This window comes from Phaseolus vulgaris, chromosome 1 (assembly GCF_000499845.2).
Source record: "Phaseolus vulgaris cultivar G19833 chromosome 1, P. vulgaris v2.0, whole genome shotgun sequence".
Lineage (NCBI taxonomy): Eukaryota > Viridiplantae > Streptophyta > Magnoliopsida > Fabales > Fabaceae > Phaseolus > Phaseolus vulgaris.
In genome coordinates, this window is record NC_023759.2 from 42,259,187 (window position 1) to 42,275,766 (window position 16,580).

Below are 16,580 nucleotides of genomic sequence, written 5' to 3' on the forward strand. Positions count from 1 at the left end.
CTAAGACACCATCCAAGGCAGAGATAGAACAAAAAGGCACATCTGCACAATAAATCCCTCAAATCCCCATGTGTTTTTTTTATTTATCTTATGAATAACATATCTGAAGATGCAACATTCTCAGGGATTGATCATTTTGCAGTCTGCATGATTCTAGGCTTCTGGCAACAGCATATTAAACTTACACAGAAGATGTTACAGAAAATATACAATATCTTATTCGCCAAATGTTGGTCAGAAGAACAGTGTCTTATTGTACCAGACCTTGATATATAAAAAATATACAATACGCACAAAGAAAAAGATGCACCAGCTCGGCTCAAGGATAGTCACTGTTATATGGATTTTCAAGTAGGTTGATGACGTCAGCCGAAATAGCATACATAATTTATTTGATTATGTGACTGAACCCATAATAGATCCGGTTTCCAATTTAACCGGTTGGACATACATATCCCATCCCAATTTAATACCATTCTTTCCATGTATCTCATGGAAAGAAGAAATAACCTATCAAATTTTTAAAAATTAGTATAATCAAAATTAAAATTCTTAAAAGTGTTATTTCTTCTTATATCTATTGCTTACAGTGATGGTTCTTCTCGCATCATGGAAGTTTAGTTTCAAACTCCTAAATATCGAAAATATAAAAATGTATTTATTTTATTGTAATAAAAAAAATGTATATGTCGTGTTTATATGTGTCTACGTATGAGTAATATTCCAGAGTCTTATTTCAGGCAAACAACTTATGATGATGACATCCCTAAGCATTTGCAGGGGAATTCAGAATAAGCAAAAAAAACTATAAAATTCAGTTCCTCACTAGTGAATAAGCATAAACTGATCCAACATTGATCTACCTTCCCCGAGTTAAATTATGATGACATCAAATGAAAAGACCAGATAGTCAAAGAACCAATTTAACAGCAATTACTGTCAACTATCAGGGAATACTGTTAGGTCTTCACAAGCAATCTATAGAACCTAAGAATTAACCAGATTGATGTAAATATAGCAGAAAATAAAATATTCAAGAAATTATTTTGGTCCAAAAGTTAAGAAAAAAATCACTTCTTTTTCTTAAGTTGTTTAACTTTGGCATTGGCTTGTTCTTTGGTCTTGCGTTTCCTGGTGAGAGCAAACTCTCCGAACTTATGACCTACTTTTCCCTCAGTGATCTTACAGCGGATAGTGGTTTTCCCATTGTAAATCTTGACAGTAGTATCAACAAATTCTGGCAAGATAGTGGATCTTCGTGACCAAATGGTCTTGTTGGACAAAAGACTTGGGTTCTTCTTCATCTTGTACAAGAATGCATCAATGAAAGCAGGTTTGCGTGATACTATAGTAGGTGGGGGAGGCTTCTTGGCGACAGCAGTAGCTGCATCACCAACAATTCCAAGAAACTGCTTGTTCAGAACCTTGAGCATCATTGTTGGCCTCATTCTTCCTGATCAGACACAAACGCAAATCATAACATTAAAATTCGGAAAATCAAACCAATTTGAGGTCACTTACAGATATACTAAAGGAAATGGAGTGCAGTGTTTGCTTCAATTTGGTTTTATCCATAAAAAATAATGGTCAATAGGAGAGGCCTGGGGTAGTTTGTTTAGGGTAAAAGATAAGTTGTTACATAGGGATTCTACAAATTTAATCATCAAAATATAACTTCATGGCGGGAAAACATGGCACTAGCATCCCAATCTTCACTGCTTGAAAGATTTACACTTAATTTAACAGATAGAATTTGAAAGAGAAAGCTGAAGTGGTACTCATATCCATGGCAACCTTGATTCCTAAAACTGACCTGGATCAACCCATGGAAAGCCCCTAGAACATACTCATGGACTACAATCCCTCGGCAATACATGCCAAAATTCATATATTGGTACACCAAAATTTATATCACACCATAATGACAGGGGACCGGAGTAAGTATCCAATCTTGGTTAAAAAAATTGACATGGAATTAGCTTCAAGCACAGCCCTGCAGCAACTTACCCATAACAATTCCCCCATCCATACATAACCAAAATTTACAGCAATAAACAAACCACGAAAACAGACCATCCAAGATGGAAGCAATAAACAAATAAACAAAGAAGCCTAGACTGAAAAACAAACCCACCACAAGGACAAACAAATCGGGCTAACAAAGCTCCAAATCTCTGTCTGACCTTCCAACTCAGTAACAGTAAAGGCCACAACAACACAATGAGATCCCAAATTAGGTCACTAAAGCACATATTTATCAAAATGGGGTCACAACACAACGAAAGTCGCGTCACCAATTTGTACGAATTGACTTCAGAATTCAAAAACTAAGTCATTAGAAATTGTTTTGAAAACTACTTTAACTCGTTAGTCCTAAGAACACGAAGTATAAGAAATGAAAAGAATCAGGACCTGATTAGAAATGGAGCAGCGCTAAACAGCGGCGACAGCGGGAGAAGCCGCCGTAAGGGTTGCCGGCGGGAAGAATCACAACCACGGGGGCAGTTTAGGGTTTGGGATGAAGCAGTGTTTTCATTCAATTGTACACAACAAGGACATTGTAGAGTGAAGTGACGAATCCAAATGCACGTTTAGTTTTGCTTCGGCATTAAATTAAAAGACAAATTATATATAACACGAAAACACTGCAATTGAAAATTATAAAAATAAAATTTTAAAATATAGTTTAATTTATCTTTTATGTTTATTGGATATGTTAAGATTTTTTTAAAAATATAATAACTTTCAGAAAAAAAAAAATCTCTAAATAAATCCAGTGAAATATTATTTCCTCAAATGAACCTGTTTATTGTAGAGATTGAGAATTCAGACAAAACTGAATTTCTCAACTGATTTTTTTTTTTATTTCCGATGTTGAAAATCTCTTCCGAATTTCACTCTACATAAAACGAATTCAGGGAGTTTTTAGTTCTTTTGTTTCTTTTTTCATAAAAAAATTAAAATTAAACAAAAATAATTAACTAAAAATGTTGAGACTAAATTTTAATTGCTTTGAAATAATGAACAAAATAAAAAATAATTTAAGGGTAAATACAGTGGTTTAAATAAAATAAATATCATTTTGGCTGATATAAAAAATTTAAATGAATGTTAATTAATTTAAAAAAAATTATTGATGTGCGTATGATATGATAATAAATTTTTTTAATATTCAAACAAATTTAAAGGAGTTTTTAAACATGTTAAACAATACCTTGAAAAGGTAAGATTATTTGAAATGATGATTAAAAATATACTTTATGATAGGGTAAACTAAAATAGCTACTGTAACTAACAAGTTCTCAAGAATTAACAATTAGGGTAAAGGTTATTCTCTCCTTTATTTCCAAAATACATCACTTGTATAAGTGATCTTTTAGGTTAATAAAACTTGAGCTTAGTGGAGCCCATTTACTTTTACTAATTGCACTACCCTTATTTCATTATGTCGTCATCCATCCATATAGGTTGTTTTTGTTGTCTATTGGGTCTTCCTATGACATTGGGTCTTCTCTAACAAGACTGTTTCTTCCTGCACCTCCATATCTTATTCTTCCACCTCCATACACAATATGAAAATACATTTTTATCCTTTTTTGTCACCCCCATAAACTAGATTCCAGATTATGTAATCCGGAACACATTTGAAAAAAGACTTCCGGATTACATAATCCAGAAGCTAAATAAGACTTCCGGATTATGTAATCCGGAAAGTAATAATGCATATGAAAAAAGGCTTTCGGATTACATAACCCATAAGCTAATTATAAATTTAAAAAATGACTTCCGAATTACGTAATCCAGAATATTATAGAGGGGCAAAAATATATGGAGGTGAGAGAAGAAGGTATGGAGGTGCAGGAATAAGCAGTCCTCTAACAATGTCATTCGCTGAACATTTCCCTTTGTCCTCAAAGTGTGAAGATGCACGATTATGAATTGGGCTTGTGGGGTTTGGGTCGCAATTAGGGTTTAAGTGGGTTTCACAAGTAAGTGTAAGGTTTTGGAGGTTGGGTAACATGTGGGGTGCAACGACCGTAGGGAACAAAGGCACATGACACTTCTTAAATGCATGACCATGTGGCGTTTGCGGATTGGGGGACACATACGGTGGTCTCAATGGGTTTGGTGGATTAGGGTTTTCGGAAGATGGTAAGTTCATAAGTGGAGTTTGAAACTAGAGTGTCCCCCTATTGGTGAGTGATGAAATTCACTGATGATGCGTTTGTGGAAGTCATGAGCTAAAGGAAGAAAAATCTTATGGCGGAAGAAAAAGCAATCCTTGTCTTGTGGGAAATTGATTAGCCAAAGGTTGGTCGTTTGTGTGCAAAAGTATTAAGTGTTGGCCTTCTGAAGTGGTAAAGTATTGTTGCAATTCCTTTAAAATGGTGGGCAGCAAGGAGAAAATGGCTAGGAACAGTGATAGAGGCGGCAACTCCTAGCGGGAGAGTAAATCAGCCACCACATTAGTTTTTCTAGGTTTGTAAATTATTTGAAAATCATATCCTTGAATCTTGGTTGTCCATTTCTATTGGTCTGGTGTTTGAATTGTTTGTGATAATCGTGTGTTGAGGCTTTTTTTATCTGTGTAAATTTTGAAATGGTTTCCTAATAAGTATTGACACCATTTTTTGATGACTTTTGTGATTGCATACATCTTTTTTTTTTTATGAGCAAAGAATGAAATTAAATTAAGAGGGATACAAAAGGGGTATCCCAACCCTTTTACATAAACCAAACCACATTAAGAATAAAGAGATGAACAGACACCCCAGAAGCAATAGATAGATAATGTTTGCTGCATAAGCTAGACATCCTATTCCAGCTAGCACCGTGCTCGTATTGGAATGCTATAAGCACTGCAAACTGCAACTACAAAATCATCAAAATACACCAAAATATTGGTTTTCTCCATCACCTCATTAACATTCCTTCTACCTAGCTTGCAGTGGCACGATTGTAGCACTTGTCACAGAATTAATCACTTCAATGCAGCATCTTCCATTCGCTTCTTTTTGGACTTTGGCTTCCCCCTGTTTGCTCCTTTTAAGCTCACTTTTATCAGAAACCAGCTTCCTACTTGCCAGGGTCCATCTCGCACTTAGATTGGTTGGAGTTTACAACTTCGACTTACACAAAACCCTGAACCAGCATACACCCTGCCTTTATTGGTCTGTTATAAGACACATCAAAACAGAATCCTCCATCATGTCCTTAACATTCCTTTTGACTCCCTTGCATACAAGCACATATGTCATTTCCATCTTGCACCAGCTGCAGGCCGTGACAAACCCACCAACACCTCCAACCAACTATAAATCCAATATAGGCCGTATTCTTAAAACTCTTGGCATCTGAGAGTCCTAATTATAACTTCTAATGCAAAGCATTGGATTAAGAATCCAGTCTACGAAAGAATAAGTAAAGGAATGCACCTTGTGCGTACATCTCTCTAACATGCATGGAGGTTGCTTGGAGGCGGGAACACATTTTTTTACTGAAAAAGGGCGATTAAGTGATTGGCCTGGATAAGCACTACTCCTACAGCGATCGCGGATGCGTCGGTGTCGTTAACAAATGGTTGGTTGAAATCAGGAAGCGTAGATTAGGAACCTTTGTTATTTCTGCTTTCAATGTCGTAAATGTCTGTTGTGTTGTATGTGGCCATGTAAATCTTTAACAATGTAATAAATCAATGAGAGGAGTGGCGGGAGTGACGTAATTACGAACAAATTTTTTGTAGAAAACGATGAGATCGAGGAACGCTCTTAAAGTCGTGAGAGAACGTGGTTGAGGCCATTCTTTGATTGCTCTTATTTTTTCTGGGTTAAGGGTCACTCCAACTAGGGAAATGATGTGGCTCAAGTAACTTACTTTTGTGGTAGCAAAATTACATTTAGAAAGCTTAGCAAAAAATAGTATGGTTTCTAACAAGTTTAGAATAAGGTTCAAATGGGTTAGGTGGTCCTAAATTGTGGGGTTGTAAAAAAGAATGTCATAAAAAAAACTAAAACAAACCGTTTGAGGTAGGGTCATAGGAGATCATTCATGGTTGCCTAAAATGTTGAGGGAGCATTAGTCAAACCAAAAGGCATGACTAGAAACTTATAGTGGCCATCAGTAGTTCTGAAGGCTGTTTTGTGAGTGTCATCTAGGTTGAGCCTAATCTGGTGATACCCTGAATACAAGTCAATCTTAGTAAAAATTGTAGTTGGCCATAATTCATCTAGGAATTCATTAATAGTGGGTATATGGAAGCAGTCACGTATGGTGATTGCATTGAGTGCTTTGTAATCTACATAGAAACGCCAGGTGCCATCTTTCTTTTTTTATGAGAAGTACTGGGGAAGAAAATGGGTTGGTATTAGGTTTGATGAACCTTTCTCTCAGCATCTCTTTAATTAAGTGTGTGATAGTATTTTTTTGAGAATGAGGATAACAGTATGGGCGTACATTAATAGGGGCGGTGTTGGGTAAGAGGGGAATATGGTGGTCATGGGGTCTTGGTGGGGGTACACCTTGGGGTGTTTTGAAGATGGACTAATGTTGGCGTAGGATAACTTGAATGGACGGGGGTAATTGGTATAGTGGGGATGATGGTGTCTATGAGTTGTAGCAGTGAGGGTGATTTGTTTGTTGAGGTGAGTGAATGCAACGTTAGGGATAACAAAATTTGCTTGAATGGGGCCCAGCATGTGCAACCACTCAATTCCCAAAACGACGTCCTCTCCTTCTATAGGTAGGAGAAAGAAAGGTATAGTGAAAACTGATGTTTGAAGAGATATTTGTACTGGGAGAAATGACTTGACATGTTATGAAGACGTCATTACCAGCCATGACTTTAAAAGGTGGTCTGGGTTGAATCGGGAGGTGTAAGTGTTTGGCAATGCGAGGTCGAAGGATATTGTGGGAGTTGCATGAGTTTATAAGAACTGTGACTGGCAAATTGTGGATGAGGCCTTAGAATTTTAAAGTTTGGGCGAAAAAATTCTTGTAAAGGTGTGGGGATAAATGGAAATGGACCATATTTGCATGGTGAATGGGATCAATAGGGTCTTCGAGAACCTCAAAAAATGGTTTTGTGTCATCTAAGACTAGCACAAACCGGGAGGTGGAACATTTGTGACCTAGGATGAATTTCTCATCACAATTATAGCATAGGCCTAAAGCGCGACGCTCTTGCATTTATGTGGGGCTAAAGCGTTTTATTGGGAGGTTACGGGTTGGGGACGGGTAGTGAGTGTATGGGTGGGGTTAAAAACATTGGTGTATGAAGGGGGGCGAGTTGTTCTAGGCTTGGAATCCTTGATTTTGTCTTTAGTGAGTTTAATTAGGTCAATAGTTTGGGAGATGAAATAAGGGTTCAAGATGGTAAGTTTTCTGCGGATCTCAGGGATAAGATCATATATGAAACAGTTGAGAATGGTTTTCGAAGTCAAACCATGTACACAATTGCATAATTTCTCAAATCTGGTTTTGTGGTTTGTTGGTGAAGCTTGAATAATTTTGGTTGGTGGTTTGTGTGTGAGAAAGGGCTAAAACGTAATTCTAAGGAACATGTGAATTTGCAATAGGAAACATTTATAAATGCATAAATTTATTTATTTAATATAAATTTAGTAATTTTACTTTATATTTTTACTCATTTTATATTTTTAATGTATATTTTAAATAATTTTAAAAAAAAATATAATCAATAACAATAGTAGTTTTATAGAATTTTATATTTTCTTCTATATTTCATTTAATTTATTTATGAAACATTATAATAATAACAATTTTTTTTAATTATATTATAAAACTAATATCATCAAAAACAAAATTAGTTTACTCTTAAATTATTTTTTATTTTGTCCCTTCTTTGAACCCATTAAAATTTAATGTTATTATTTTTTATTGATTGATTTAAACTAATTTTCTATATAATAATTCAATCCTTAATATGAATTTTAAAATTCTACTTTATATTTTAACTCATTATATATTTTTTATTGCATTTTTTATAATCTTTTAAAAACTTGTGATCAATAATAACAATAGAGATAATAATAATGTTGTAAAATTTTATACCTTTCTCTTATCTTTCATTCATTTTTTATACAAATCATTATAATAATAAAAATAATAAAAAGTCTAAATTACATTACAAAACCAAAATTTATTCATCCTTAAATTATTTTTTAGTTTGTTAATTCTATCAAAATAATTATAATTTAATCTCAACATTTTAATCAATGACTTAAAATTATTTTTCTTTAATTTTAATTTGATTTAAAATTATTCAATATTCAGAGAGGCGAATTTCAGAGGAATTAAAAAATTGTTTTTTGAAAAAGTATTACTCTAGGGAAAAATAAAAAAATTAATAAAATGATGGCAGCAAAATTAGAGATGCTTAGGTGAGGAAGATGATTCAAAAGTCTTAGTTCAAGTAAATCCATTCCGAAACCTAACTGCTAGTCTTCTTTAATTTTTTTAGTTTTATGTTATTTTTCATACAAATTAGATATGTTTTCTACATGAAAAATTATATTTGAAAATAATTTAAAAATATATATATACATACTTTTTTTATTATATTTATTATTCATTTGCATTATTTATTTTTTACTCTTAATCGCCTAAGGCAAATTATATCAAACTAATATTTTAGGGTTTAGGATTTAATAAAACGATAAAACGAGAAGATACACGAGAGTTTAGGGTTTTATTTACAAATAAAACTAATAATGTTTTTCACTTCAATAAAACGAGGAGATACACATAGATGAAATGATAACAGTTCTTACAAAATTATCTTTATAAAATATGACGAAATTAAATATACATTTTAAAGAATTTAAAAGTACTTATTATAAACTACTATTATTAAAACTACAATATATTTTTCTGTCTTTATTCATTAAAGTTTCATTTCAAGAGAGAGGGAGAGAGAGAACATGGGCGTGTGCCAACAGGGGCCTACAGCACTGTTGCCCATTGACCCAAGAGTAAATCTTAAGTTAAACCCATCAGTTTCAGCACACAATCTGATAAATAGTGGGTTAAATATGAAATTAAAGAAAGTGAGATATACAGATGGGTAATGTACACCCAAGATTCCAAAATTCTTGCATGGGTAAACTAGACTTTACAAACTCATGCTGTGACCTGAACACACTTTTGCGTGTGGGGGGATGGGGAAGAATATAACCAAAACTAGGCTACACTACACCTGAAATTTTAACATTCAACGTGTTCATCTAATCTACTCAACTTCACCTTCTTTTTTTTGGAAGCTGGGTCCCCATATACGAATTGTATAATCATCACTAGCAGATGCCAGCATTTGTGGTATTTTGGGGTTCCAGCTCACACAGTTCACAGTCATGGAGTGTCCGGATAGAACCTCTATCGGTGTCGGATTCCGACGGTTCCAAATGTATACCTGAATTAAACAAAATTTGAAGGTGATTTAACTAAATGTTTACTAACAAATAACAATAACAATGCCTTGCAAAACAGGTAAATGGTTTATAGGGAATGTCTATATAGAACCACAAGAACAGGGGATTACCTGTGAATTTTCACTACCACTGGCGATAAAAGTGTTATTCAATCCACCAAAGCATGACCTTATCACATACTTGTGTTGCTTGTGGCCCTTAAACCTGGATGGCATATCCCATTTCCCATCCACATCCCACATATGAATCTCCTGACTGTTGAGATTGACAATGAAGAACTTACTGTCTCCTGAAACTGAAAGGGATGTGATTGGGTGCTCCTCTGAAATGACTCGCTCTGAATTTGTTCCCATATGCAGAATACGAATTTCTTTATCTAAAAAGATGCTGATAAGATATTCACCGTCTGGAGTAACAGCAAGATCTACGACCTTGGGCATCCTCATTCCTCTCCACGATTTGATCACGTTTCCATCACAATCCCACATGCAAACACCCTTTTCAGGGTCAGAACTGCCACACGCAAACTGTTTTGAGTTGGGAAACCAGGCACAAGAGCTGACAACAAAGCCTTGATTCCCAAATGTACGCTTGCATGTACCTGTTTCAACGTCCCATAGCTTCAAAACTTCTGTGTTCCCACATGTTAGTAACTTGGTGTCATCAGGACTCCATGCTACAAAAGATACAGCATGTTGGTGACCATTAAGTGTATGTTTCAGTGTCAATATCCCATCCTCCAGCACCTGACAGATGTTTTCAGAACATTTGAAATGTTTGAAAGGGTGAGAGTTGTACTTTATTTGAGATGTTGGGCTAAACGCACGTTCCAGTATTGATTGATTGATTGATTTCCAAACAATTAGAGTGTTATCTTAGTTCACAAAACATTAACCTCTTCTATCACGCTAAATAATCAATAATTGATTATTCTAATTAATCAATAAATATAATTAGTTATATTCTAACACAAATGTTAATATTCTAAGAAACTGCACAGCTCCAATGCCAATGAACTTGTCCTTGTTAGACAAACTGTATTCCGTTAAGAAAAATAAACCTATCTTTATAACCATGAAATGAAACTATGACCTGCTTGTTCACGGCTAAAAGAACTACAATAGTGTGCTGTACATCCTCCTAGTATGGGTCAACTGTATTCACAGTCAAATGTCTAAAATGAAATTGAAACTGGAAAATTTAGAGGGCAGAATGACCCCACTTAAAAAAATGTCTTTTAATATTACAAAGTTTCAGCCATTATCAGCATTAGGAAAATTACCATCTGCCCCTACGAGTACTTTATCTGATCTCCAACAAATGAAAGACCCCTTAGACAACTTAAAAGAAAAACAGATTTGTTATAACAGAACTTCAAGCCTTTTTTGGTATTATGCCCAACCCGAGCCCTTACAAGATAGGATTTAGTGGATTGGCTATTGAAACAGACTCAGCAGGTGACCCAAAAAGCATTGATCAATTCTATCCAGTTACTAGTAAAATCAAAACTAGCATTGAACCTCAACCTATTATATAAACCCGTCCATCTAAATTCAAGATCGTATAATTTGGGTGGATATTCGTATATCCATGGATATCAAATCAGATAGGACATCAGTGTTCTAAGATAGATATTGAAGGATATTGCTGAAAGAATTGGTAACAAAATAAGTTACGGAGGATGGCACTACTCTAGTACCCTGTTGTGTGTATTGGGATCCCACATGAGTAATCTTATTGATAACCAATAAGAGATACAATAATAGTGAACAAAATCAATATCTAATAATAAGAAATATTAGTAAGATATTTCTCCATCAAATCATATCATATCTCCCTATTTAATGTAATTGAATCATATCTCTAACATAATTAACTCATATCTCTAACATACATAACTCTGATCTTATAGTATTTTAAGATGTAGAACAGAGACTTAAAATTTAATTTTTCAAATAGGATAGGAAATGTATATTGGTCAGATATCTCAAACACAATATGAACAGCTATAAATCGCCGAATTCTGATATTTCCCTAGCCATCTCTTACAATTAATGAATGTCCTACACCAAAAAGTGAGCCATAAGTATGGGCTTCATGCCAGTAAAGTACCCATGTTAGTTAGGGCTTTATATTAGTCTCACTCCACTCCTCTTTCCAGCCAACTTGTTAGTATAAATAAGACCTTAACTGGCCTATTCCATTCTCGTTTATATTATCTATCTGAACATACAAAAGTTTTTAGGTGTGAAATTGCCAAGAAACTGCCAGCTCATTAATTTTCCATAATTCCAGCTGTAAATGGAAAAAAGGTCACAACAATCTATAAAAATTCCCACCATTTAAATGAAGGTTGCAAATATTTTTCCTTGGTGTGGAAATGACAGGTTTCTTTTTTTAATAGGATAAAAGCTCGACAAATGATGAAGAAAGAAATATAGAATTTTGGATTAAGACATCATCCAAGATAGAGAGAGAGAGAATAAAAAGGCAGGTCTGCACAATAAATCCTTCAAAACCCCATCTATTTTTATTTATCTTATGAATAACATATCTGAAGATGCAACATTCTCAGAGATTGATCATTTTGCAGTCTGCATGATTCTATGCTTCTAGCAACAGCATATTAAACTTACATAGAAAATGTTACAGAAAAGAAAATAACATCTTATTCATCAAATATATGTGGTCCTACAATCAAGATTGTTTCTCTTACATCCAACAAAATAATGGTAATGTCACTCTTAGGGTTCCACCCTAATGTCAATAGTGCATGGTTAACTCAAAATATGGACATTTGGACCAATCACACTCATGTTCACTGCCCTAAAAAAATTGCAAATCCTGCTCCATTAACATTTTCTGAGAAAACACTGTCGCCTTATGGGAACACCTGCAACCTAGTACCACCACATCAAGACCACAAACCCTCAAAAGTAATAGTGATTTATGTACCGGATCAAAGATGCAGGCCATTCCACTTAATAAGGGGATAAGAAAAAGCATTGGAAATTCCTTTTAACTGCATCGTGCTATTCCCTTCAAAATCATCCAAATTCTTCACGTCCATGAGATCCTCAGTTTTACATAAATAAGCACCAGAATAAGCACCTGATTTGCAATCTTCATACCACTGACCATGGACAGCCTTGTCCAATTGAGGAAATAAGACACTTAAAATATAAATTTCAAATTTTGAAGTGATGCCAGTAATCCAGATCCCAAAATCAACAAAATACTAGCGTTCAACTACAATGATTTTGGAGCTTCTATTGATTATTCATTATCTGCCTATGCTATAATAATGAGAACTAAGGCATTCATGGAGCCTTATAACAAACCTCCAGTAACCAGGACTAAGAAATATATGAGCGGACAATGATGTAAAAAATCCATTTCAGTGATGACAGCATCCATCTTTTAATCCTTCCAAATTAGATTCTTGCAAGGTCCTGAAATCCACTTATTTCCTATTCATGTTAGCACCTGTTCTAGCTCAAATTTGTGAGTACTTCTAGTTCAAAGTTGCAAGTACCTTAAGCTAGAGCAGTACCAAACAAAACAAGAAACATATTCTTTCTTCTTTAAATAAATTCCAAAGTCCAGACATGATACTGAACCTTAAGTATCCTTTCCTTCTATAGTTTATCCCTTCCTTTTTTCCTAAGCTCCAAAATATTAAGCTATCAAGCTCAATAGATCAAACAATCTCCAACCATTAGAATAATATTATAAATAAAGTATTTTCCACTCAATCTAAATGATATTTAGGGAGGGTTTGCCATGAAATGAACCTAAATTACAGTGAATATAAATAGATGCGAGTTTGCTGACAAATTTTTTCGTACATATTAGGAGATAAAACACAAATTGACATTTCTGAAGAAACAATTTGGATGAATCTTATAAAGCTAAAATAAACACTTCTTCATATTACAACAGCATGATACCTTCCATATGATGGCTGTGCAATCATTGGATGAAGAGGCTAGGTACTCCCCATTATTCGAAAATTGAACAAACCAAACTTCATTTTTGTGTCCAGTCAATATCTGTAATGATAGAAAGAAAAAATTGTTATTTATCTAAGGCATGCAATATCCCACGTTAGAAAAGATTAATTTGGAATTTATGTTCATGATTCAAAATCTGATTTATCTTCTTTTGCCACGCAAAAAGCTTCCATACTACTCAATCTCTTGGCATATACCCAAAAAGAACTACAAATTAGGGATCAAAATGATCATGAAAACTGTGTCTTATCATACCAGTTCTTGATATATGAAAAACCCGTTACCAGACTCATGGCTGGCTAATACGTATTAAATTCTTAGAGGGGGAGAATATAAAATGAAAAACAAAATCTGAAAGTGAAAGTGTATTCTAATTATTTGATTTGACAAGGTGTAAGACTCTAAGAAGAGTCTGCAACAATCTATAAAATGTGCTGATTCAGAACAGTTACAACAGAAATTAAAAAACCCAACTAACTGAGAGAACAGAACAGTGATTGGTGTGGAGATTATATATCTAACAATATAGATATGGTATAGGAAATGCCAATAAACTATGGTGCAAGAAAAAGGGTGGTAGTTTCGAGTGAGCATAGTATATGCATTTTTCCTTTCCCTTTTATAATATTTCACTGAAACTCATAACGGGGAGTTGGCTTGACCAGCTACAAACTATCCCTCCTCTCCTTTGTATAACAATATTCCCTTTTACATAACTTCTAATGGGAAGTCCGAAAGATAATCTAAGCCCAAAACTGACCATAAAGGCAATAAAAATTAAGATTCTTAAAAACCCATAGCCAAAAAATGATGTAAATAGAACACTTGCACACGTCACACACACACACAACTCACCTGAGTCGTTCTAGTAGGAATCTGATCCCTGCTGCAGCAATGATCCTCATAAAGCGATATCCGATTCGACGAACAATGATACATACACGAATCGACCCAGGCCGTAACAGAAGATTCTACCAAGTGCTCCAGCCTTGCTTCAGGCACTGATATCGGAGGAGGCAACAAATTTTCCAAATCCGCCAACAACTTTCTTCTCAGACCATGTACAACAGCATCGTCATCGTCATCATCATCATCATCAACTGCAGCTAACTCCATATCCTTAAACGAAAGCATGCACATAGCCAGACTGTGAACTTTGCACTTGTCCACATCCAAGGTAGAAACCTGTTTCCTCAACACCCCTAAAGCCAACGCATCTTCACCGCAATTCAAATACTCCATAACACACTGTCTTAAAACAAGAAACATGGCAGATTCCTTTGTTTCCCCCAACACATCCTTTATGGAATTGAGATACTCAATGCCATCGTCCCAATCCCCATTCAATATAAACGATTCAAGCAACTTAAGCTCATTGGACCTGTACGAAATGCCAGATTCTAATTCCAAACAGGAGGCAGAGTTACTGTAACCTAAGGAATACAGACACTGAATTATGATCCTAACAAATTCATGCCTTCTAATCAACCCTTCGGTACCGAGTACCTCACAAGGATTCTCCATACACGAATAAGATGCATGTATAAAACGAGAACAAATCGAAACGCACACAATTTGGTGAAAAGAATTCGGAAAATCGGGAAAAAGAAAAGCAAAAGGTAAACCCTAGATGCTAGATGAGTGAGATGGTTTTGGAAAGGTTCAGAACAGTTGGAAAGTAGAAGCAACGGAACAGAGTATATAAATATACGTGTGCAGAAGATGGCGAAAAGAATCAAATGGAAGCTAAGAATAGGATCAAGCGTAGAACTCCGAAACTTCAAAACCAGAATACAATGAAAGAAATCATAGTTAACGCACGTGGTTCTTTTTTCTCCGGGCTCGGTCTCTCTTATCCGCAAGTGACGTGTGCCATGGCTCCAATCATCCACCACTTCGGATTTTAATTTATTTTTATCAACTAAACTCTAATTGAGTTGGGCTTTATTTACACACTCAACCCCAAAACTTCTATCTAAACCCCTAACTCCAACTACTTTTCTCAATGCATCTATTTGCTAATGATAACATGTGTTAAAATCTCATCTCTTCATTCAATAAGCTCTTGCAATAAATTAGATGTGAATGTTTGGTGAAGATAATCTATGGTGATTTGACTATGAAAGATTCACAATCTTTTATGAATCTAATATATTATCTGTTTTATTTTATTATTTTATTATTATTTCACAATTGCATAAAACTAGTATTTTGTAAGAAAACGCAATGCTTGGGATAATTAAAAGCATAACTCTAATTTGTCTTCAAAATGCATTAAATATATTTTAATGCATGTTTTAATCCATACATATTTTTCGTAGAGAAGGGAATGGATACATGTAAAATATATTTTACCTGACGTGGTTCCTTATTCTTCTGGATAGTTCCCTCTATTATCTTTACACTGTTTTTATCATAATGGTCTCAATCACAAGGCAAAATAAAATTAAATGAAAATAAATAAGGGAAGAGTGTAATAATATCGAGAAAAATATCATAAAATTAAAATAAAATAAAATAGGAAACTAAATCAAACTCATGCAAGAAATAATATAAAACAAAAATTTAAAAAAATCAAAAAGTAGCCTAAGTAAGCAAATTATATTAGGAGTTTAAACCAAAAAATAAAAAATAAAGATAAAAGGACAAACAAGAAAACATTTTCTAATAAGTAGCTTTCAAAAGGACAACAAAGTGAAACGATTGAATCTCAACAATCCAATCAGATGCACCCTTGTTTGCATTCAATAATGGTAATAAAATTCTATGATGGTGTTGCACATCATTATCATTTTTTTATTTAGTTGATCTGTTTTGAATGTCATTTTATTGACTTTCACTCTAGCTTTATGATGACGTATCGATCAACTGGAGGTTTCAACTAATTCATCGTCTTCACTTAATACTTCATCATTTTCCATCTTTTCACCCCATAACTTATAGACAAAATTGACTTCTTCTTAAAAAATATCAGTCGGGATAGATTCAACTATATCTGCTGAAAAAATGGTCGAACATGACTATTGAGCCTTTTGTTAATCACATGAAAGAGATTCAAAACAATTTTGCAAGACTAAATATTGAATAAACATATTTAGAGTAACATGTTTGCAAACAACTA

At 34.3% G+C, this 16,580-nt stretch overlaps 2 protein-coding genes across 2 annotated transcripts; both read right to left on the reverse strand.

The window, feature by feature from the left end:
• Positions 1–907: 907 nt before the first annotated feature.
• On the reverse strand, positions 908–2,583 carry LOC137814352 (small ribosomal subunit protein uS19m-like). Its single transcript, XM_068617045.1, has 2 exons — positions 2,413–2,583; positions 908–1,453 (listed from the first exon to the last, which is right to left on the reverse strand). The coding sequence occupies exon 2, from the start codon at positions 1,446–1,448 to the stop codon at positions 1,071–1,073; it is 378 nt and encodes a 125-aa protein (XP_068473146.1). The 5' UTR covers positions 1,449–1,453; positions 2,413–2,583; the 3' UTR covers positions 908–1,070.
• A 6,447-nt stretch (positions 2,584–9,030) lies between these two features.
• On the reverse strand, positions 9,031–15,428 carry LOC137814353 (WD repeat-containing protein WDS homolog). The gene is made up of 4 exons (XM_068617046.1): positions 14,315–15,428; positions 13,397–13,498; positions 9,557–10,192; positions 9,031–9,427 (listed from the first exon to the last, which is right to left on the reverse strand). Exons 1-4 carry the CDS (start codon positions 14,981–14,983, stop codon positions 9,248–9,250), a joined length of 1,587 nt encoding a protein of 528 aa, XP_068473147.1. The 5' UTR covers positions 14,984–15,428; the 3' UTR covers positions 9,031–9,247.
• Between the last annotated feature and the right edge of the window lie 1,152 nt (positions 15,429–16,580).

Coding starts and splice junctions, on each gene's coding strand:
- LOC137814352 (XM_068617045.1), bottom strand. CDS start 1,448: ATGAGGCCAACAATGATGCTCAAGGTTCTGAACAAGCAGTTTCTTGGA.
- LOC137814353 (XM_068617046.1), bottom strand. CDS start 14,983: ATGGAGAATCCTTGTGAGGTACTCGGTACCGAAGGGTTGATTAGAAGG. Junction 13,499..14,314: donor TTCCTACTAGAACGACTCAG/GTGAGTTGTGTG, acceptor CTATCATTACAG/ATATTGACTGGACACAAAAA. Junction 10,193..13,396: donor GCACAGCCATCATATGGAAG/GTATCATGCTGT, acceptor AACATCTGTCAG/GTGCTGGAGGATGGGATATT.